The sequence below is a fragment of the Pogona vitticeps genome, chromosome 1 (assembly GCF_051106095.1).
Source record: "Pogona vitticeps strain Pit_001003342236 chromosome 1, PviZW2.1, whole genome shotgun sequence".
Lineage (NCBI taxonomy): Eukaryota > Metazoa > Chordata > Lepidosauria > Squamata > Agamidae > Pogona > Pogona vitticeps.
In genome coordinates, this window is record NC_135783.1 from 280,657,968 (window position 1) to 280,682,952 (window position 24,985).

General features: G+C 38.9%; 1 protein-coding gene across 8 annotated transcripts in view; it reads left to right on the forward strand.

Annotated features, from left to right (window-relative positions):
• Window positions 1-19,213, forward strand: part of PPFIA1 (PPFI scaffold protein A1) — an 87,404-nt gene extending 68,191 nt beyond the window's left edge. For 2 of the 8 annotated variants that reach the window (XM_020782854.3, XM_020782851.3), the window contains 11 exons: window positions 205-286; window positions 372-572; window positions 2,730-2,792; window positions 3,507-3,533; window positions 4,697-4,872; window positions 4,955-5,052; window positions 7,963-8,138; window positions 8,502-8,570; window positions 13,817-13,982; window positions 16,167-16,237; window positions 17,875-19,213. In XM_020782854.3, coding sequence (XP_020638513.3) covers window positions 205-286; window positions 372-572; window positions 2,730-2,792; window positions 3,507-3,533; window positions 4,697-4,872; window positions 4,955-5,052; window positions 7,963-8,138; window positions 8,502-8,570; window positions 13,817-13,982; window positions 16,167-16,225 — 1,117 coding nt within the window. In that variant the 3' untranslated portion in view covers window positions 16,226-16,237; window positions 17,875-19,213. The remainder of the gene's footprint in view (window positions 1-204; window positions 287-371; window positions 573-2,729; window positions 2,793-3,506; window positions 3,534-4,696; window positions 4,873-4,954; window positions 5,053-7,962; window positions 8,139-8,501; window positions 8,571-13,816; window positions 13,983-16,166; window positions 16,238-17,874) is intronic. The other 6 variants (XM_078383266.1, XM_020782852.3, XM_078383270.1 and 3 more) reach the window with 3 other exon arrangements.
• Window positions 19,214-24,985: the final 5,772 nt, after the last annotated feature.

Consider the following 24,985-nt stretch of genomic DNA (forward strand, 5'->3'; position numbering starts at 1 on the left):
GTTTTTGAAAGAATAAAAATTCTATTACACTAATAAGTCTACTCGACTCATGCAGTGTGCTTGCCGTGGACTTGTGTCTGTTGTGAATATGGTGCTGTGTTTATAATTGTTAAAAGGAAGGGAAGACTCTTAGAGAATAATCAGGGAAGTAAATATGTTAAGGTAACCAACCACCTCAATAGTATATTTTGCTGTATTTTTAAGGCATGAATTGCTTGAGGAAGCCCGGAGACAAGGTCTACCCTTTGCTCAGTGGGATGGGCCCACTGTGGTTGTCTGGTTAGAGGTAAGGAGACTTTAAAATGGAACTCGCCACAGTATTGACCCAAACATGGAACTTTAAAATCATTATCTCCCTTTCTCTTTGACAGTTATGGGTTGGAATGCCAGCCTGGTATGTAGCTGCTTGCCGTGCAAATGTGAAAAGTGGTGCTATAATGTCAGCCTTATCTGATACTGAAATACAGCGTGAAATTGGAATCAGTAACCCTTTGCATAGGTTAAAGCTGCGACTCGCCATTCAAGAAATTATGTCACTAACAAGTCCATCTGCTCCTCCTACATCAAGAACGGTAAGAGAAAATGGAAAAGAATGATGACATGTGAGCAGAAACTTATCAAATAATTTAGAATTCTGCCTTGTGGAAGTCTGCATCAATAAGACCACATAAAATGGTGCTGTTGGGGGAGACACTGGAGGAAAGACAGCTGTTGAAACAAATGGAAATTAACCATGCAATCATGTTTTTCTATTTTCTAAAAGGGTAATTATTTTTAAAGTGAGCGTACTAGATATAGTGTCTTATGCCTAAGAAAGAACATGTAGTTAATTCTTTAAAGTAATGATAATATTTAAAACAGGTCCAGAATTCTGCTTACTGTGACAACAGGCCTATTTCCTTCTGGAAAAGCTTGGCAAGCCTTCCAGCTCTAGAGTTAGAGAAGAAAGCAGATATCATCCATACATTGTGACCCTCTTCCAAGCTACTCCAAGTGCTTTGAAAGCACAGTGGCAGAACAAACATTTTTCCTTCACAGCCCTTCTCAACAGGGGCCATATGGCACATTGGAAGGGGGCCACAGACTGGAAAGATTTCTTCACATACCATCTTATGAGGTTTGTTATGCAACTTATACAATCCTGATTTGCCCTGTGTTTTCTTTCATGTTGTGTTTAGGACCATGGCTGAAAAAAGAGCTTAACTGTAGAGAAGAACTCTGCATATATTTCTAGCTCTGAAGAGGGAGAGCTGAGGCTTGTTTTGCTCTGTCCTGAGATACTTAAGAGTACCTTGGAAAGGGTTGTGTGATAGCAGGAAACTGAGTTTTGAAAGGTGGAAAAAGATGGTTGAGAGACATTTAGCTTAGTTGAGAAGAAAATGTTGCAGCAGTCTTGAGTGACAAATGTTTGGTTGACTAAAACAAGCAAGTTTGCATATGCCTTTATTTTAAGATTCGTCTTTGGGAATAAAAAATAGGTAGAACGCTGTACACACAGCAGGAGTTTTCTCAGTCTCTCCCTCACCCCTAAATCAAGTCCCTTTCTGGAGCTCTCATGAGTCCTCCAGTGGATGTGATTCCAAACATAAAATCATCATCCATGGTGGCTGTATATATGTATCGGCTTTGATGGACTGGGCAGTTGTTCCATGATAATATTGGACAGCATCTCCCAGATGCTTTAGGCTGTAGTGATCAGGGCGTTTTGGAGTTGTTGTGCAGCATCTAGAGAGTTTGGGAACCATTGGATTAGGGCAGCTGTCCCTCTCAGGACTACTATAAAATGTTTTGAAGGCAAATTGTCTGACAAGGAATTAGTGTGTATCAGTGAGCTAAATGTAGTTGTAGATGCGTTGAATAAAAAAGTTTCTTTTAAGAGTGTAATTCATTCAATGGGTCTACTGTAGCTGGGGCTAATACTTGGATTTAACCAAACAGTATTTATATAATAGTGTAAGATCAAACGTGTCTGTTCAGACAGAGCCAATGTCTCTGCTCATATTCTTGTGATCATAGCATATATGCATGCTTTTAAATTTGATGTATTTGTTTAAGAGGTAAGTGGATCTTAAAAGCCAGCTAACTGATTGACTCAAGTTGGTTTGCAAATAGTGCCAGATCATACTAGGAAGTTCCACTTAATTATTTCATGGTGTATGCTAAACCATAATTTGCTGTTATATTTGTAGCAGTTATATTTCCCTCCAAACCTGCTTCAAATTCTGGTTTGCAAGACTAGTACAAATCCTCATTTTACTATTAGAGTCTAATAACAAATTATGGCTTACCACAAACTGGGAAGTGTGTGCTTATGAAGGGCCCTGGAGAGGTACCTGACCCATTTCAATCAGTAATACAGTAAATGAAAAGAAGAACAGAGATGTACTAAAGCACCTCAGTGCAAGTGAAATAACCTGAAATAATCATACATGGAATTGCTGAGTGCAAATATTGTGTCTAATGTGTAAACTATTTTACTGTTCAAACCTTGGTTAAATGTAGTGTAGTTTTGTATGCATCATCATCATTATTATTATTATTTGAAAACAAGTATGTTTGACTGTGGGCTTGCATCTCACATCAATCTGTACTTAACAGCCTAGAAACCATTGCTTTTGCCCATGCCTGCTCCTTATATGTACCTGTTGCTTATATATTCTGCAACCTTTCCTCTTTGTTACTGCTTTCCTTTCATTGGATTTGATTGGTTCACTTTGGGGTCATATTAGACCACAGGAAATGTCTGGGTAACACATGAAGAAATGGAAAATCTTCCATCTACACCACAAACGGTTAGTTGTAGCAGTGAAGCTTCTGTTTTTACAGTTCTTTTCCCACTTCTTGAGTGATTGAATCATGTGCTTTTTTAGTCTCTGCAAAGAGTAGAAACATTATTAATGTAACTAAATCCTTCTTGGTTATGGCTTATTTTAATTACTAATCCTCTGAAATTTGTAAATCTTGCTGCAAAATGCTTTTCCACCAAGGTTGTTGTGGAAATGAGAGAAAAAATTAGGCAGGCAAAACCAGTGAAATAGTTTTTGAATTGTTTGAGAAACGTTTCTTAATCTTTGATTTGAATTTATTACTAAATAAACTTTCTTGTGTGGAAAAACAAAGCAGCATGTGCTTCCTTTTCCATAAAGGTGTCAAAATATAAAACAAGATTAATGGATGTGTAATTTTGAACGCATGATACCTGCATTCTTAAATTATTGGCATGTTTTTTGTTCCATGTTTGCAAGATGGCCGCACGCCAGAAATAATTTTATCCACAGAAAGGGCAGTGTACAATGATTAGTGCCTGGACTCTTATACTAAATATGCCACACTTGTCTATCGAGAGGCTTATCTCATTGAAACCTTACAGGTTTTTGCAATTCTTCGGTTATGTGCCCTTTTCTGCTTATTGGACTGCGGCCATTACTTTGAAATTGCTTACATTACTGAACTTACAAATACTAACAGTTGTGTGTTCTTTTACTTTTCTAATTACATAACCTCAGGAAGATGAGGAAGGATGCTGGGCTCAGGTTGGAGATTTTTCTTTTAAAACTTCTGTTTGAAATATCAGTTAAAGTTTATTAATCCAAAAAGCTCACTTTAAAAAAAAAATTGAGGGGAAATCCCATGAGTAAAATTTCCTTCACCCCTTTTGAATGTTGGCTCAGAAGTTGTTACATTTGAAAAATTCTTTGGCTTAGAAGATGTTGATGCAACGTCTTCTAAGCTACTTGAGTCACATTTTCTAAAAATTTGTCACAGAGATATGAAGATATTTCACTGATTGTAAAATGAATAGTCAACGGTGGCAAATATCTAAATGTTCCTTGGATCACAGTCATATTTTAGTCAATGGTCCTAAGAGAATTTAGATTGCAGTCTTCTGTACACTTACGTACATGGGAACACGTCATATTGAATTTAATGGGGGCATAGTTCTGAATAGATATGTGTAGGACCTGTGCTATGAATTAATTGTGTTTGTATCAAAGTGCTGTGATTTAGAAGATGTGGATTTTTTTGAAAAATCAGAAAACATGGAAGCTTTACCTCCCCACACACATCTGACTTACTTTTTCCCAGTTTTTCATTAATAAGTTTGGATTCAAATGTTTGATTAAAATCATTTTAATAGCATCCACTTCTTTCTGTGGTGCACTGATACCTGCTATGGTTATCACGTAGCATGAAAATATGATGTATGTCTCCACATGTACCATAATGCTGTTTTATTGACTTTGCTGTTTTTATTTTTGGATTATTACTTCCCTTACTGTTATATTGAGTGCATTTGCTTTATTGTTGTCAAGGGCCTAGAATAGTGCCTTGCATTAATCGGGTGGTATAAAAGTAGAAGAAATAAATAATACATTAATGCATACAACTGACAGCAGAGCTGCGTTGGGGATTCTGGAAGCTTTTGTCCCGTTCCCCATCCCCAAATAACACTATATTTTCCAAGCTCTTGCTAAGTGTTTGGAGAGGACCATCTCCCAATCATGCTTCACATGTTTATTTCCATTAATACTAGTATGTCTCCCATACACTGGGGCACAAGCTTCTGGGGAGAAGTATGTGCAGAGCTTCACTTGGGGCTGTTCTCACTGGCAAAATATAACTCTGAATCCAATCCTTATTTTGTATTAAAAACCTTCTCATTTAAATTATATCTTAATGCTTTTCTTTTAAACAGACTTTAGCATATGGTGATATGAACCATGAATGGATTGGCAATGAATGGCTTCCTAGTCTGGGGCTCCCTCAGTATCGCAGTTATTTTATGGAATGTCTTGTTGATGCAAGAATGCTGGATCATTTAACTAAAAAAGATCTTCGTGGCCAGCTTAAAATGGTTGATAGTTTTCACAGGTAAATCTATTTAAAATAGTTGTTTATTAGCAAGTATTTCAGCTGTTCTTCATAACTCCTCCACTCTTTTTTTAACTTACAGAAATAGCTTCCAGTGTGGCATTATGTGTCTGCGAAGGTTGAATTATGACAGGAAAGAACTTGAAAGAAAAAGAGAAGAAAGTCTAAATGAGATTAAAGGTAACCATTTCATTTCCTGGGTTTTGTTTGTTTGTTTAAGAGCATTGATAAATCCATGAAACACAGTGATTACCGTGTTTTTCCATGTATACAGCCCCCCAGTGTATAAGACTACTCCAATTTTGACCCTTGCCTGAGGCAGAGGAGCAGTTAATGAGCTACTGCTTCTCCACCTCCATCTGCTGCTGCCTCCGCCGCCTGATCACCTCATCCATTCCGACTGCCGGGGCTCACCTCCAGCTCTTGTCGTCACTGCCTTGTCCCCTGCCCGAGTGGAGCGCTAGAGGAAGCGATGCAATGACAGCAGTCAATGGACAGCAGCAAGAGGCGCCTGAGCACACGTGAGTGATCCTTTGCCTCTGCCTCCTGCTGCTGCCTCTGCCACCAAATTGGACAAGGCGGCGAGGTGAGCCCCAGCAGTCGCACTGAAGGAGGCAGTAGGCGGGGACAGCAGCAGCAAGAGGCGCCCTAGTGTGTGCAAGTGCTCCTTTGTCTCCGCCTCCTCCTCCTCCTCCTGCTGCCTCCATCACCAGAGGGGACAAGGCAGTGACGTGAGCTGGAGGTGAGCCCTGGCAGTCGCACTGGAGGAGGCAATGGGCGGTGGTGGTGCAAGAGGTGCCTGAGTGCGCTCAAGTGCTCCTTTGCCTCCTTCCGTGTATAAAACAACCCTCAATTTCCCCCCAATTATTTTAGGAAAAAGTGTCATTTTAAACATGGAAAAACGCAGTATATACAAAATATTTTCTACGTGCTGAACAAAAACAAAAATGCATTTGGTATTGAATTTTGTACAGGTTTGCTTCTCAGGCTCAAGAGTATTGTTAAAATTTGTTCAAATCTGTGTTTTTGATTGCACAATATTTCAGGATAGGATTTTTCTATCATGGCTATATTACATAAGTTCTAAATAAACCCCTTGAACTTTAAACTAGTAAAGTGGTACCTTGCTAGACAGTTACCCCTCATGACAGTTTTTTTGCTAGACATTGACTTTTTGCGATCGCTATAGTGATTCGCAAAACAGTGATTCCTATTGGGGAATTTCGCTGGACAATCTTTGGTCCCTGCTTCGCAAACCGATTTTCGCTAGACAACGATTTTGACAGCTTCCTCCGCGCTCGCAAAACAGGTGTTTTCAGGACCTAAGCTTCACAAGACAGCAATTTAAACAGCTGATCGGCAGTTCGCAAAGCAGCTTTCCTATGGCCGATCCTCGCTAGACAACTCGATTCTTCCCCATTGGAAAGCATTAAACAGGTTTCAGTGCATTCCAGTGGGGAAATGCTTTTCGCTAGACAATGATTTCGCTAAACAGCGATTTCAGTGGAACGGATTATCATTGTCTAGCGAGGCACCACTGTACTTGTGTTTATTTTTCTGTGTAAACCATGATGTATATTAAGGAGCCTCATGGCACAGAGGTTAAACTGCAGTACCACAGCCAAAACTGTGTGCACAACCCGGGTTCAATCCCACATAGCCAGCTTCAGGTTCACTCAGTCTTCCATCCTTCCAAGGTTGGTAAATTGAGTACCCAGCTTACTGGGTATGGGGCATTGTGTAGCCTGCATAATTAAATTGTAAACCACCCAGATAGTGTTTTAAGCCCTATGGGATGATATTTAAGCAGCACGTTTAGCTTTTGCTTTAAGTAGTGGCCCTATTTGCCATGCATTTTGGTTCTAAACAACTGGTGTAGTAGAAGTAGTAGAAAATACTGATGAAATTGTACTCATAGTCCTATCCAAAGGGCACGATGCAGGTATAATAAATAAAACCTATATTAATTTGAAGACTAGATAGCTGCATCACAGTTTCAAATATTGCTGAAAACCTTATTGAGTTTTTCCATCAACATATGCAAATGAATGTACATTTCTTAGCAAGTCACAGCAGATTATGAAGTTAGCCTAGTCATTTGCTGCTGAGTGCCAAGCCATGCAACTCAGCATATAACACAAGATGCTTACTTTGACTTTTTTGCAGTTCACCAAGATTTATGCCAATTGTGCTGTGCCAGTAGGATTTTGGCTTCTATCTTGGCTATAATCCATTGGACTGTTCTCAGCGTTATGTATGCTATTCCGCTTGTCGCCATCCCTAAAACAAACTAATGGCCATAGGTATCTCTGGAATAATATTCAGTGCCTGGTTCAGGAAGCTAAACCAAAATATTACATTAACACGCACATTTGTTTTACGTCATTGGTTTCTAGCCCTTTTTCTTTTGCAGACTAATATCTTCTCTCATCCTTGACTCAGCATGACATGCTCCACTGTGTCAATATGAGTGGTAGGCTGCATGCTTTAAAAAGAGGAGACTGTAAATGTCATTTTAATAGTAGTGTGGTGGATGAAACACTATTTTCACCAATTATGGATGTTCATCTTGCTGAAAGTATGTTTTAGAAATCTTGATAATTTATCCACTGTATGCCAAATTTCGTCCATGGGATTTTCCTGCACACATCTGTATGGGATGCAATAAAACATAAACAACACTGTTAAAATTAATATAAAGTAATAGATTCTAAATCTAGTGCCAGTGCAGAGTCTTAATTTATAAGAAAACTATTTCTAAATTGTAATGCTATTTAGTATTGATACTGCATGGAAGAGAAACTGTGAACTGAATTAAGAGTAACATGACTTGTGGAACTCTTCCTTCCAACCACACCTTCCCTCCACAACCCTCTTTACTCCCCAAAAGCTGCTTTGGTTCAGGCATTTTTGGAAAAAAGATAGATATTGGAAGCTTCAAAAGAAGGAGCAATCACTGTCCGTTGGCTCTTTCTGCAGATCTTGGCCGCTTCCACAAATAAAGGGCAAGTGTGGATCCAATCCCATGTCATGTGCTTGTGCATATAATGGACCATATTGTAGTTTAATCATTTGCTTTCCTTCCCATAGATGTCCTTGTCTGGAGCAATGACAGGATGATTCATTGGGTGATATCAATTGGTCTTAAAGAATATGCAAATAACCTCATAGAAAGTGGAGTTCATGGTGCACTTGTGGCCTTAGATGAAACTTTTGATCACAATGCATTAGCTCTTTCCTTGCAGATACCCACGCAGAATACACAGGTAATAATAATTGAAGATTTGACTATTACTCATAGCTTTGTTTAGAATTCTTCAGTATCGAGATTAGAGGCAGCAAATGTGTTTCTGTAGACTATGCCCCATTTTAACCCTGAAATGTTTGATGTGAAATTGCTTTGTTTGGAGTTGATACCTACAAAATTTTCCAAAGTCATGTTTTTAACCTGGCAAAGTTAATTTCAGGGGTGATAGTATAGAATTTTTAATAGGTTTGTAGATGTTCAGAAAATAAAATAAACCCACAATGGTAATATTTCATTATTGTTATAGCTGTTGTATATTTGGTCATTGTTAAAATTGCACTTTATAGATCAGGCTCTCAAATTGTATTCTAAATATTTTTAGGCCCGCGCTGTGTTGGAGAGAGAATTCAACAACCTTCTCATTATGGGCACAGAAAGAAGGTTTGATGAAGTGAGTTCTATTGGTTTTAATTTTATGATTCTTCACAGCTTGTTTTCTTACAAAGAGAGCCACCATGAGATAATATTCTGTAAGAAATCACAGTTAATTGAGGCTTTTAAGCTAGGTGGGTTTCTAAGAGACTGCCCTCCTACGCATTCATTGTAGGGAGATGTAATAATGGGCTTTTCAAATAACCAAGTAGCTCATCTTGCCTTTTGCTACTATCATAGTTCCTAAGATTAATTGCCTTCCTGTACGAATATGTCTGACTTGCTCAGAAATTCCCACTACTTATCTCTTTCAGTTAATTTTGAGACAGAATACAATTAGCATAGTACAGTGGTGCCTCGCTTGACGAGGATAATCCGTTCCAGCAAAATTGCTGTAGAACGAAATCGTCATCAAGCAAAAGTAAAAATCCCATTGAAATGCATTGACAACTGGTTCAATGCATTCCAATGGGTGAAATACTTCAGCGTCCAGCGAAGATCCTCCATAGGGTGGCCATTTTCCATTGCCTGTAATGTAATGAATCCGTCCTAAAACACAGCAGGGAGCCATTTTGCACAGCGGGTGGCCATTTTGAAGACCCGATGATCAGCTGTAAAGATCGTCGTTAAGTGAAAAATCGGTTCCCGAAGCAGGGAACCGATCGTCGTAAAACGGTTTTTCCCTATAAAAACATTGTTTTGCGATCACAAAAACTTCATTGTAAAGCGATGGTAATGAGGTAATCGTCAGGCGGGGCACCACTGTAGTTTATTCACTATAATATGTTAAACATTTATATATCTTCAGTAACATTTCAATCCTACTTATTTCTGTTGGTTGTTCATAGTACAGGCAGTACGGTTTCGTTTGCTGGCAGCTAGTGGCTTTTATACGGAGTAGAGATGTAAAATTTCTGTAATCCTTGACACCATAGAGGAGGGTTTCTTCAAGGTATTTTTCCCCTTGATAAAGCAGAAATGTTGGAAAAAATACAAACCTATGTAAAGTATATTTTTTATCAATCCAAAACTTACCTTACTCCTTGAGCAACATAAACTATTGCTTTTATAACCTTAGAAATTGTATTACTTGGCATATTTGTGAAATTGAAAAATGTAAAAGTTTAACACCAGCAATGAAGCTGTTACTTTATAGTTCATACCATGTGCTCCTCTTGTGGTGCCCCGCATAGGGACGTTAATCCGTTCCTGGATTAACGTTGCTATCCAGAAACATCGCTATGCGGGGGGGGGGGACCCCATAGGAACGCATTAAACTCCTATGGGGACAAAACTCACCTTTATGTGAAAATCCTCCATACGGCCACCATTGTCACTGCCCAGTAAGCGAGGAATCCGGGCAAAAACACAGCGGACGGCCATTTTGCCATCTTCTCCGGTCCAGCCCCTCCCCATCCCCGCCTTATAGCTGATCCGTGCCGCACTTAGAAGCTTGCCCAGGCTTGCCCAGCAGGTAAATAGGCAGTGGAAATGCACTGGGGAAGCCTCTGAAAGTGGCGCTTTGCCTGGGGGATGGGGGGGTGGCAGGGGCAGGCCCGCCCCCCAGAGCCCCCCCCCTCGCACAGCTTTCAGAAGCCTCCTGGGGCTTTTTCAGCAGTGGAAATGCACCTCTGAAAGCCCCGCTTTGCCGTGGGGGGCGGGCCTGCCCCACCCCGGCAAAGCGCCGCTTTCAGAGGCTTCCCCAGTGCATTTCCAGTGCCTGTTTACCTGCTGGGCAAGCTTCTAAAAGCAGCGTGGATCAGCTGTAAGGCAGGGAGGGGGAGGGGCTGGAGCAGATAAGATAGCTCCCGGCTCTTTTCTGGGACGATCGCTTCCCCCCTCATCACAAACGCCCCATTTTCTCACAGCTGATAGGGGGCCTTTGCTAAGATCCCTGGCCCCGCCGATCAGCTGTGCAAAAATGGGGCGTTTGCAATGATGGGGGGGAGCCATCATCGCAAAGCGATTTTCCCCTATAGGGAATATCCCAATGCGATCGCTTTTGCGATCGCAAAATCCACATCGCTATGCGGATTCGTCGTTAAACGGGGCACCCGTTAAGTGAGGCACCACTGTATCTTCAGTTTGAGTGTAATATATGTCTAGAGTATACACAAGAATTGTCAGTGCCTAGTTCCCTGATGTTGGGGAAGTGTGAAGGCAAGAGGAGAAGGGGACGGCAGAGGACGAGATGGTTGGACAGTAATACTCTGACAGTTTCACCAAAGCTACCAACATGAATTTAACCAAATTCCGGGAGGCAGTGGAAGACAGGAAGGCCTGACGTGCTCTGGTCCATGGGGTCACAAAGAGTTGGACACAACTCAATGACTAAACAAAAACAAAAGTTCTGTACTGTGGTGCCTTGCTTAACGAGTGCCCCGTTTAATGATGAATCCGCATACTGATGCAGATTTTGCGATAAAAAAACCGAGCGCATTGCGATGTTTAAATAGGCTAAACATTGCATTGCGATGTTGAACGTGGGGAAGCGCTTCCCCACGATCATCCCAAAGGCTCCGCTGATCAGCTGTGTTGCGGGGTGGAGAGAGAGAGCCCTGAAACAAAGCTGATGGGCGGGAGTTTGCGAAGATTGCGGGAAGCCAGCTTTACAAACCCCCGCCGACCAGCTGTAATTCAGGGCTCTCTCTCTCTCTCTCCCCTCGCAACTCCAGCCTGGGCAGGGAGACTGAGGCACCCCGCCGCCACCCTGGCCGTAGCGGCGCGGTGCCTCGGTCTCCCTGCCCAGGCTGGACCTGCAAGGGGAGAGAGAGAGAGAGAGTGGCATCGGGGGTTTGCGAAGCTTGCTTCCCGGTGATCTTTGCAAACCCCCGCCCATCAGCTCTAGAGAGCCAGCTCGCTCTCTCTCTCTCCATATAGCGACGATTTTTTCAGAACGGATTATCGTCGCTATGCGGGGCACCACTGTACTCTGTTTTATAAAACAGATCTTCGTACCAGGCAGTTTTTGGCATTTTAACCAATTAAAACCTTGTCTCTTAACTGGAAGAAAAGTGGCATAGAAATATGAATGGAATTTTGCTTATTGCGAAGAAAAAAACATTTTGTTGGAATGTTTTCTAGGTTCTCCAAAGTGATTTTCTACTTGAAAAACTTTCTGGGAGAAGGACTGCTTTTTTTCAAAAATGTTCTATTTTACTACTGGACCTTTATAGCTTTTGTGAGGAGCAATAACTCTTCCAAGAGCCTCTGGTGATCTCTGCAATACAGTTTGGAAAAGAAAAGCAGCAGTTGTTTTTTTTGTTTTTTTTTTTACAAATGGCCATGGGAACAACAATGGCTATCAAATTATACCGGGCCCAATGCAAGGGGCAAGGAGTACACTGGGTTTGATTTTGTATAATGAACAATAATAATCCTGGATTACAGCTCCCAGCATTCTTGACTGTTGGCCATGCTGCCTGGGACTAATGGTAGTCTAAAACAACTTGGGTGTACCAGATTTGGGAAGACTGAACTAAGGGGAAATTATGTTTTAGTAAGGGAGTTACTAGTGATTCAGTGCCATGGTTTGAGATACCTGAAAGCAATGCAGGGATGAAAAATGAGTTTAATGGTCTACCCTCAGAGATTATTTTTTTCTGGTATTTCTAATGTTTCTGATGCTACTTTCCGGCAGCTTTAGCTAATGCTCCTGCTAAGGCCCTTTTCTTTGTTTGGAATGATGAAATAATTTGGGCCACTAATATGATCACTCCCAAATGCCTTTGACTAACTAGTCATACCAACTCCTTGACATTCATAAGAACTGAATATTTTGAAACAGTCAAGCAGAAAGAAGCCTTCTTTGGGTTTAATTCTATATTATTGTTGATGGCACTTGCACTTTGTTTCTTCACAACTGTAGTGCCTATATAATTTCATCCAGCTTTGCTTTTTTTAAAATTACAGCTAAAGATCTTTTGAATACAGGGAATCGAATAATAGAACTCTCAAAGCTCTGCTGTGATTTATGACTTTGCACTTTCCTTTTTACAGTGCCAGAACTATATATTGATGAACTGTTTTTTGGAAAATTGTTTTAATTTTATTTACCTTCCCAAGTGAGCATTGTCCAAAAATGCTGGTTTTGTTTTACTCCGTCCTCCATGCAACCAAGAGAAATTTATTTCTTCCAAACCATTTGTGTTTGCTGTAGAGAAGTGGTTGGTTGTGCTGAGGTAGAATTTCTTCTCATGTTTGCTACACTTGGGAGAAACAAGAAAATGGCAAAGAAATTCCTGCTCTTTCTTAGCTTCTCCATAACTCAGTGTAAATTCCTTTCTCCCAAGTCTTCTGCACAGGCCAGAGAATCCAGGTCAGGATGTTTTTTGTGTTAAAGTGTACTTCTTCAGATGAATAGAGATGTTGCCACTCTGTTCATCTGAAGAAGTGTGCTTAGACTTATTAAAGCTTATAAATATTATAGCTGAAAACATCAATAATTTAAGATATGCAATGGAGACCATTTTAGTGGTGATGGAGGAGAGCTCTGTGGATATCCTGGATTGCTAGGAAAAAAACAAGTGGATCCTAGATCAAATCAAGGCTAAAATATTTGAGGAGGCAAAAATGTTGTCCTATTTTATTGATTGATTGATTGATTGATTGATTGATTGATTGATTGATTGATTTATTTATTTATTTATTTATTTATTTATTTATTTATTTATTTATTTATTTATTTATTTATTTATTTATTTATTTATTTATTTATTTATTTATTTATACCCCGCCTATCTAGTCATTTCGACCACTCTGGGAACTTCATGAGAAGGCAGGATTCCCTAGGGGAAAAAAGTAATGCTGGGAAAAGTTAAAGGCATCAGAAAAAGAGGAAGACCAAATACAAGATGGACTAATTCCCTAAGGAGGCCACAAGCTTGAGTTTACAAGAGCTAAGAAGGGAGTTCAGGACAGGATAGAATGAGGATATCACTCATTCATAGTATCACCATAGGTTGGACCCTATGAATCCAATTTATGGTGAACCTATGTCACCAGATGCTACGTGACTTCTAGTTTCTCTTTTATTAAACTTTAAGAATAAGATGAACACTTTCATAAGAGACTGAAACCCAGAGTAGATTATATTATAGTAGATTAGATTTCAACGTGACTAGGTTTTTAGAAGACTTGTTTGATGCGTAACCATGAAAAAGGCCAACAATATACAAAATGTATACCTGTGTATCATTTTCTGATCCTTGCCAAATATATTGCATGTTAATAGTGCTTTTAAGTACCTGTTTTCTGGTTTTATAGGATGATGATAAAAGCTTTAGACGAGCACCTTCTTGGAGAAAAAAGTTTAGACCAAAGGATATAAGAGGTTTAGCTGCTGGATCAGCAGAGACTCTCCCTGCAAACTTCAGAGTTACTGCCTCAATGTCATCGCCTTCTATGCAGCCAAAGAAGATGCAGATTGATGGTAAGGTATTGCTTAATAACTAAAGCATGGTGATTAACTGTGCTTGAGTTTGTAAGTGAAGTAAGCATCTGAATGTTGTGAGGTGAGGGAGAATGTACCCTGTGCATGACTTGCGTTATTGCTTTAGTTTCTCAGTGAATGATAACAATATTGGTATTTTTAGTACCCTACCATATTAATAACTGGCTTTCTTTGAGCTCTAATTAAGCAGACCTTTAAGTTATCCTCAGAGAATCTTTTAGAAACCTCTTATGCCAACCTTTATGTGGAAACAGAAAATACAAGAAACAGTGTTGCATTTGCTTGACAAAGTATTTTATTTCACCAACTCTCTTTCACCATACAGGTCTTAATTGCTTCTTTCAACAACCTGAATCTTTAACTCTTCTTTGGTCATCTTTATCTCTCCTGAGCATTCTCTCATTCTTTCACACTGCCCAAATTCTTCCCCTTTGATGTCTTTATCTTTCCTTCCACATATGATCATATATTTTTCCTCGTCCTTCCTAAGCTCATTCAGTATTTGTGTCTCTTGCCTTTGCTTCTTTATCCTCAGCTGCTGTTTCAGCAATCTGCCATCTGTATTATCACTTCCACATCACTAAAAACATAGCTAATAGCTGTCGTTTTACCAAATAAAGGGGATTTTTCCCATGCCTCTTGATTGGTTGGTGTATAAAATAAGGAGTGGGCACTTTAGTATATTTAATTGCTTATATATTTATATTCTGCGGGCAAGGAGTAGTAGCAGCAGATTTTCTACATGTTAGTAGTTCCATCCTCAAATAGCTTGCTGCCCATGAAAGTAAAGGAAGGCATGTAAAATAAAAATAGACTCAAGAATAGTGACATTCATATCACAGCACAAGCAGGCAGTTCAAAAGGCAATGAAAAAGAATAGTGGGTTGTTGTTTTCACACAATGAGTTAAACATCTATTGGTTAAAGAGGGTGGGGAGTAGAACTCAGTTCCAAGGTCAAGATGTACGATGTGTGGTTTTAAGGAAAGCTTGGGCAGAAGAGTATCTGTTGACAGGGTTGACTGATAGAGATTTAGATATGTAGGGTCAGGGAAGCAGAGCTCAGATCCAGTAATGAAAATGAGGGATACCACTAAACTATAAGCAAAATAATAATCTCATTGTCAGATGGATTGTTCCCTCCCACACTCCTCAGGAAATCAGATTTGTAGGCAAGTTGCATGAGTTGCACTATTGCATGAGTGGAAATCTACTTGTATAATACTGAATCTGTCTCTTGGTTTGTAGAAGTAATGGCTTTAATAGTTTTTATTTTGTTTTAGAAATTGTGGTCTTTCATTTTGTAGTAAAATCAGCATATTGGTTTACAAAGTTTGGGTTTTTCTGTACTTACATACATTAAAAAAAATTAATTATGAGACTAGTTCTGATTCATAGAACTCCTCAATGTCTATTAATTCTCTCTCACCTGTCATGATTTTAGTTAGGTCTTAATTCCTCGTGGCTATATCAGTATAGCCATGAGGAATTAAAACCTAACTAAAATTTATGTATATATATATATATAAAAGAAATTGGCTCTGTGTTGGTTTTCTTGATGATTGATAGGAACTGACTTCAAAAACTAAAGTGAAAAATTGTGAGATGAATCCAGAGCTTACAGGTTTGTGGCTCCAGTGCATACCTGCTGAATGCTGTTCTAATGTTGAAGTTGTTAAAGAACATAGAAGATAAAAAGTTGCCTTATACCAAGTCAGGCAATTGACCCATCTACCTCCAGTCTACAGTGAAAAGCAGCATTCTTCCCAGGTCTCCAATAAAAAGACTTTTCCATGCTCCTCTGGTAATGCCTCTAATCCAAGCAGGGATCTTTCATCCTTCAACTCTTTCCGAATTAATGATTTGGAGAGGTATAATTTGGGGCTGCTTAGAAATATTAAAATTATTTCCTCTTGTAGTCAGTGAAGCTCACTTTTTCATCTTCAGTCTGTATATCATTTCTCACAACATTATATAGTGCTTCCAAATATACATTAAATCTGGAAGGAGTGTCCATGTAATCTATTTTACATTTTGTATAAATGGTACTTTACGTTTTGTGTAGCTAACCTTTCATAACATTGTATTACTGTAACTGCATTGATATGTGATCCTGATACTAACTGCATGCTGTGTTCTGCATGTTTTCCTGATTATTGAAATAGGCAATGTATCAGCAACACAAAGATTGGACTCTGCTACAGTAAGGACTTATTCATGTTAAAGCCTTTCATTGGTAAGTAAGAGTGATACACTGCTTATAAAAGTTAGAATGTACAAAAACTTCATTATACCAAGTGAAATGACCTCATGCTGATTATTTTCTGTCACACTGAAAATTACACTGAACATCTACAGTACAGTACAGAAACTGTGTCTACACAAACTGCTTTCCAACTTTGGAAATATAGAAAGCAGTTTTGGGGTTTTGCAGAGTAGCTGGTCAGAGGAAGCTAATGTACGCAGGTACCCGAAGTGATAGCTTTTTGAACAGCTCTTGTGTCCAGCTCTCAAATTGCTTTCTGAACTTGGTATTTAGGCCTTCTCTTGGGAGGACCTTCAGGAGGTCAGTCATAAGCAAATACTCACATCTCCCTTTGGCTTTTGGCCAGAATAATTTAAAAGAGGAGCTCAATAAGAGGTAGAGGCTAGAAATTTAAACCTAGCAATGGGAACAGTGAAGTTATATGTATTAAGAAGTGGGGATGGTGAATGAATAACAAAATACATTAAATAGAACTGCAGAACCTGTGTTATATGTGGTTTTTCAATTTGGTTTATAGTAAATTTGATTTTTTTTCCAAATACCAATGTTATCTCTTCATTAATTGCAGCATTTTTTTCTTTTAGTAATATTTCTGGCTGATTCTATGTTTAATAATTGATTCAGATGTCAGAACAAAGGTTTCTCTTAGTGCAAAGTGGAAGATTCTCCCAAATACACTGATCGGCCAAAGTAATACACTTAAGTTGATATGCAGGTAGTAGGGAAGAGACTGTCTTACATAGCTCCGTAATTCCTAATAATCAAATCTTAAAATTTGGCTGTCATTATATACTCCATGAGCTCTTCAATTGTGCAAAATTTCGAAGTTATCAAATGAAATTTGCCACAAGCACCATCAAGTTAAAAATGCTGAAAAGTGACGCATTGGCTGAAATACTGTTGCTTAATGTAGTGAGTCACACTAGAGTAGGCTCATTGAATTCGTGGGGATTTGGTAAATCACTTTTCTGTAAGTAACACTGATTCAGTGACCCTATTATAATTGTAATTTCCTTTAGCACAGTACATTCCAACTAGTGTATGCCCATCTAAATGAGTAGATGAGAGTTGGCTCACCAGATCCTCACTGATTCAGTGGGCCTACTCCAGTGCCACTTATCACACTAATCAACAGCATTTTACCAATACCTTTTTATTCCAATATTAAGACAAGCATGACATACTTTTCCCCCAGATTTTTCTAAATGTTGCTGTACTTTATTCAGTCTTTTCACTGAACACATTTCCCTATTCATTTGGTGGTATTTACTGGTTCCTTGAAAGCCAGCAATGGACAAAAATTGAGACTAGTTATGTACACCTAGTGCAGTGGTCTATAGAAGTGAATTTGGTGACAAGAGAATCTGACACTTTCCAGTACGTTTCACTCTGAAGTCTTTCATGCTATTGATGAGCTCTTGGATGTATCAGGAAAAAGAATTATGAGCTGAAACTGGTTATGTCTTTTCTATGTTTTGCCTAATTCAGAGGCTTTTCCTACATTGATGCTGTGAATATGTGGACTCTCAGCTCTGTTACCTACATTATGGACTTGATGATTCCTGGATTTTTCTTTAAAAACTAATAAGATTTTATTTTATTTTCAGTTTATCCCCACTATTTCTACAGATGATCTGAAACATTTTGAACTCAGAGAGACCATATTTTCGAAATGACTGAAGTCATTAATATGTTAATACTTGTTAAATCAATACTTTGAAAATATTTTATTACAGAGTTTTTAATTAGCACATGAATTTGTGAGTACTATAGAGAAAGTATTTTAGAATTAAATGTTTCTTATATTTATGTATGTGAATCCCATTACCTAACTTGGTTAGTATTCAGTTTTTAAATCAGATTATTGTTACTTGTTAATTTTAGAGTTTTTTCATCTGAATGTACTGTAATGCTTGTATGTATCCGCCCCTATCAGCAGTATAGGGTTTTTGTAAATTATGCAGTTATTGTAATTATATGTAATGGTTTTTAATAAAGTGGTGAAAAGGATTTTGCTATCTTTGTAAAGGTATCATGACACCAAGCAGTATATATATATTGTCATTTGAAAATGCTATCTAGAGCTAAAATTTAAATATATCACGTTTTTTCAGAGAAGCAGTATGTTTATTAATAAAGCGGACATGGTACCTGCTTCTGTTTCCGTTCATAACTGTATGTTTTCCATATAGCGTATGATTTTAGTGTGGATTTATTTAAACCTTTTGTTCAGTGTAATTTGCTTTACATTCTAAAATGTGGGAATTATTAGGACACTATGAAATGTATGAAAATTGATGAGGTCACTTTTTGTGGCTGTATTTGTACAGTCTGTTTATTGACAGCATAAGCCATATGTAGAATTTTCTGTAACAAAGAATAACAGACAAAAAGGAGTGTTCTCTTTCTGTATTTTCATGTGAAATTATTTACAGAAGGATACTGATGCAGTTCTTTCAAGTGGACCAATCATGATGCACTGCAGTCTTATGACAAAGAAGCTGACAGCACAAGATGCTGGAGCATTGTAGTAGTGCAGCTACTAAAAAGGCCTTACTTTTAATATGTCATCTTTTGCATATATTTATCAACATGTTTTAGATTCTGGACAAACATTTAGTTGTTAATAGTTTTAGTGACTTCAAAAGTATAAGTAGAAAATGCATCATTCACATTTAAATAAGGAGCCAGCAAGGAATAATTTCAAATCATGGTGCATTATTTATTATGCAATAATGCATACAGCATGTCTTCTGTTTTTGGTTTTGACTCTTTCACTTGTACAACTGAAATTTGTTTTTGTTTTTTTCTATTAACCTTGTTTGTGTACTTCTGATTATGTAACAAATTATGTACAGTCTAAATACTTTGAACTATTTTTATCACAGTATTATTTATTACTATCTCTCAATAAAGTACTGAAGCATTTTTCCACTGCCAACAAAATGCAATTATTTTGTAATGGTTCTTGAAGAGTGTTTAAGTGTAATATCTGTCATCAGTGTCAGTGAAGTTCTTGTGAATTATGTTTTCCTTTGTCTAAAACTGGCATGGGCAACTTTTAGCCCCCAAGGGCTACATAAGAAGGGCTGTGGTTTGGGTGATGTTGACGTTGCCTGTTGCCAAGCATTCTCCTGGCTCCCCATTTGTGTCTGTTCACATGCTTGTGTATGTATATATTTTAAAAGCTTATTTATGTAAATATAAATACAACACATGCAATTGCCCCATTTACTTCTTCAACACATGCATACACATACTCCCTGCCCATATGATCATAATATGTATGCATTTATATGGCCGTCTGCTTTCAAATGCATCGGAACACCAGAAAAAGAGTCACTTAGTTTTCCTTTTACATCTTTGGCTGCTCACTCTCTCCTTCTCACATGAAATATAGTAGAGTTTCTCACTTGAATTATAACTGGAAAAGTCAGGTTCCCACCTCAGATTTATCATTCATTCATTTTCACATTCTTAAGCCAAATAATACTATTTTTCATTGGCTTTTTCTATTTCCACCAAACAACTCCTCCCAGTAATTACAAAGTTTTGCCTTCCATTCAGATCTCGCCTCCAGCACATGTCTATTTAGAATAAAGTCCTACTGAGATGGTTGCAAGGCAGGTGCATATACATTTTAAAACAATGGTTTTCCTTGGTTTGGCCCATCAATCCCACACAGAAACAGATATGCAAGTGCTTTTTTTGTTTGGTTGGTTGGTTCAAGAACAAACAGACCTTTTTCCTGGGATGATTAGAATACGGCCAACATGTACTGTTCGTTTGATTTTTATTCCTGCCATGCCCAACTGTGGAGTATCCCAACAGCAACTGATGTATCCTGATTTTCTTCTTTGTGTTCTATTTCTTCTTTGTGGTCTCTGACACCTATGGGCTCCTGTGCTTGCATGGACATCTTTGGAACATTATAGAGCCTAAAAAGCCATGAATCCATGCATAAGCTCCCAGTAATTAATCCCTTTTTAAACCCTTTCATCTACTACTAAGAACACCTTCAGAGCTTCCCCAAAGCCCTCTTTAAAACTACTTTTTGTAAATAGTTCTTACCTGTTCATCTGTCATTATCCATGAGTCTTCTGAATTCTATATAAACACAAGCTAGTACTTTTCCCTAATGTGTCCTTCCTGCTGAAAGTAGTTTCTGACATCCATCTTAACCAACCTTTGTTGCTTGCCTACATTTTTCCCCCTGAATTGCTTCAGATTTGGAAAAATTGCAACATGGATACATATAGAGCTTTGATCTTTTACACTTCAAGAACAAAGCAGTTCCAAAATCCCCTAAATTGTGAGTTATCACGGAGCAAAGAAGGGCAAACCAACATCTCAACATGTGTCTAAATGGATAGTGAACACTATCGCTTTATCATACCAATTAGTGAAAAGGCCAATACCTTCATCTTTGAAAAGCCATTCAACTAGAGCAGTGGTTCTTAACCTTGGGTTACTCAGGTGTTTTTGAACTCCAACTCCCAGAAACCCCAGCCAGCACAGCTGGTGGTGAAGGCTTCTGGGAGTTGCAGTCCAAAAACACCTGAGTAACCCAAGGTTAACCACTGAACTAGAGCAGTTACTGCATCTAGTGTTCCTAAAATGAATTCAAATAACAGATATCTGGAGAGCAACATTACAGATTGAATGTAATGGCAAAACGTGATGCTTCATTTGGCAGAGCTGCCATTTCTTATGCATTGGAGTGACATTCCACTAGCTGTTAAGTCAGCTTGCCAGTCACCCACGCATGAATCACAGAGATCATATATGAGGAGGACAAGTTGCTTACCTGTAACTAGTTCTCCATGTGGTCACCTCTGAATTCAGACAACCTGTGCATCCTCCCCTCGGTCTGCCATACAAGTGTATCTTGTCAGCAGCACACAGAGAACTGAGGCTTTACTCGCCTTTGGAAAAACTTACCTGTTGAGATGTGCCTGGCTCGCTCGCTGAGGGCCTTCAAGACTAAGTTGAAGACATGGCTATACAGGCAGGCCTTCCCTATAGCCATTACCTAGCCCAGGGGTGGGCAATTAATTTCTAGGGGGGGGCACATGAAAAATCTTAACTGTGTTTAGGGGCCGAACCAACTTTAAGGTAAAGGTAAAGGTTCCCCTTGACAATTTTTGTCCAGTCGTGTTCAACTCTAGGGGGCGGTGCTCATCCCCGTTTCCAAGCCATAGAGCCAGCGTTTGTCCGAAGACAATCTTCCGTGATCACATGGCCAGTGCGACTTAGACACGGAACGCTGTTACCTTCCCACGAACCAACTTTACTTAAAAATAAAAATAAAAAGTGATGTTATGATTGTTTTTATTTTAAACTTGTTAATCGTCATAAATACTAAAGAGGTTTTTTGGGGTATGTTAAAGATAAGCAACTGATCAACTTTAGACAAAAAGCTATAAATGGTTTTGATGTTCAAAACTTTCTGCGGGCCAGACAGGAGCAGCTCGCGGGCTGTATGTGGCCCTCAGGCCACATTTTGCTCAGGTCTGACCTACCCTATCTCCCCTTTTCTTCTTTTTCTTTTCTCCCCCCCCCCGCTTTCTGTTTTCTGCATTTATCCAGATAACTTATATAATGTGTTGTTTCAAATGGCCGACATAAGCCACAATCCTCATGCATTATGATTTTTTTAAAAAATTAAAACCATTTTATTGTGTGGTGTTTTCTGACCCCAATCAGCATTTTATTGAGGGTTTTGGCTAGAATTTTGATCAGGGTTTGAGGAAATGCACCCTGGATTTCCCGATGAGAATTCCAGTGATCTTCACAGTGGGTGAAATTTCAGTTTCCACAAGATGGAATTACCTACCAACTAACAGAACATGCTTAATGCTTCTGTGGATCATGGTTTGATGAAAAAAATGCATGTGATAAAGGAGATGGAATAGGGGGAAAACATGTGAAACACTTATTTTCTCCTGGCATTTCGTTTTCAATACAGTATTTCTTATATCCCCTAGTTCTTGTCATAGGGGTTATGTTAGTCATACATTTTGAAGAACATGTAATCAGGTGGATTTGATTTAAATTACTATTTAAATTATTAGTCATTAAGACTCCATTTAAATCATGGTTTTCTGTTTGAAGGTTCATTCTTGCTAATTGTTACAAGCTTGATGTTTGCAACCCAGATGGCTTGTTTTTATAATAATTTTTCAAGGGGTTTTACAATTGAATCAGAAAATTAATGACTGGTTATTTACCATTCAAAATAGAAATATGAGATGAATTATTACTGCAGTTCATTTACAAAAATTTGTAAACGTTGCATAAATGTATAGTTTCATACTGCATAACTAAAAACTAATCCTTAATAGAAAACTATCTGAAATAGCTTTTTCCTCAAAAAGCATTCCTTTAAAAAATCTATTAAAATCCAGTTTAGAATGTAAACATCCAATTCTTAATTAATTTTTAAAAAACATTTATTTTTATCCACCCTGCATGGAACTATGCTGCATTTATAAAATAATAATAAAGTTATTGAGTCATTGTCACACTGTTTTCAACCAAATGTTTGAACTACAAACTATATAACTAAGGGTTGTGGGGGGGGGGGGGTTGAATTATGAAAAGTATTAACTGTTTTGTATCCTGCAGTAGAACTTACTTTGATGTCAAAGAAAGAAATATAAATTTCAAATTTCTTAGTCTCCTAGTATCCATGAGTACAATAAATGAGAGGCAAAATAGTTTGTATTTCACCCTCAATGGGGTGGTCTACTCCACTTCATCACCCAGGGCTGCACTTCTGCTGGGCCGGGGGTGGCGGGGAGGGGGGGAATTGGCAGGAGGGAGGGGCAGGGAGAGAGAGGGTAGATGGAAGTGTCAGATCTCAAATCTCTTCTTTTGAACATGGGCTGGGGGTTATGTCCTGCCAGGCTCATCTTGTGAAGTACAGACACACACCTAAGACAACTGTCTGAAGGTTTTGCAATGCCACACCAGAAACCACCTCAGCCAGACATGGCAGAGAGAGACAAAAGGCAATGAAGTAGTCACTTATAGCAACAAAATTTGTAACAAGCCTCTATGGACGAACAACTCTTAGGCCTGAAATAGCAGCCAACTGGCTAACAACGAGGCCAGTGGAGGTGATGGCATACCAGCTGAACTATTTAAAATCTTAAAAGACATTGCTAAGGTGCTACACTCAATATGCCAGCAAGTTTGGAAAACCAGCAGTGGCCAGAGGATTGGAAAAGATCAGTCTACATCCAAATCCCAAAGAAGGGCAGTGCCAAAGAATGCTCCAACTACCGTACAATCGCACTCATTTCACACGCTAGCAAGGTTATGCTCAAAATCCTACAAGGTACGCTTCAGCAGTATGTGGACTGAGAACTCCCAGAAGTACAAGCTGGATTTCGAAGGGGCAGAGGAACTAGAGACCAAATTGCTAACATGCATGGATTATGGAGAAAGCCAGAGAGATCCAGAAAAACATCTGCTTCATTGACTACACAAAAGCCTTTAACTGTGTGAACCAAAGCAAACTATGGCAAGTTCTTAAAGAAATGGGAGTGCCTGACCACCTTATCTATCTCCTGAGAAATCTATATGTGGGACAGGAAGCAACAGTTAGAACTGGATATGGAACGACTGATTGGTTCAAAATCGGGAAAGGAATACGACAAGACTTTACTGTATATTGTTTCCCTGCTTATTTAACTTATATGCAGAATACATCATGCGAAAGTCAGGACCGGATGAATCCCAAGCCAGAATTAAGATTGCTGGAGGAAATATCAACAACTCAGATATGCAGATGATACCATTCTGATGTCATAAAGTGAGCAGGAATTAAAGAACCTCTTAATGAGGATGAAAAAGGAGAGCGCAAAAAATGGTCTGAAGCTCAACATCAAAAAAACTAAGATCATGGCTACTGGTCATATTGTCGTTTTGTTTAGTCATTCAGTCATGTCCGACTCTTCGTGACCCCATGGACCAGAGCATGCCAGGCCCTCCTACCTTCCACTGCCTTCCCGAGTTGTGTCAAATTCATGTTGGTTGCTTTGATGACACTGTCCAACCATCTCATCCTCTGTCGTCCCCTTCTCCTCTTGCCGTCACACTTTCCTAACATCAAGGTCTTTTCCAAGGAGTCTTCTCTTCTCATGAGATGGCCAAAGTACTGGTCATATCACCTCCTGGCAAATAGAAGGGGAAGAGATGGAGACAGTGACAGATTTTACTTTCTTGGGCTCCATGATCACTGCAGATGGTGACAGCAGCCACAAAATTAAAAGATGCCTGCTTCTTGGGAGGAATGTGATGACAAACCTAGATAGCATCTTAAAAAGCAGAGACATCACCTTGCTGACAAAGGTCAGCATAGTCAAAGCTATGTTTTTTCCAGTAGCGATGTGTGGAAGTGAGAGCTGGACCATAAAGAAGGCTGACCGCCGAAGAATTGAATTGAAAAATTGAATTGTGGTGCTGGAGGAGACTCTTTAGAGTCCCCTGGACTGCAAGGAGAACAAACCTATCCATTCTGAAGGAAATTTATTTATTTGTTTGTTCGTTCAATTTATATCCGGCCCATCTGGTATATTCTACCACTCTGGGCGGCTTACAGAATATCAAAACAACTAAAAAACATAAAAACATTAGCATACAACAATAACAATTAGTGCAGGAATAAATAAATAATAAATAGCAAAGCAAAAGAAATCAGTAGTTGACAGG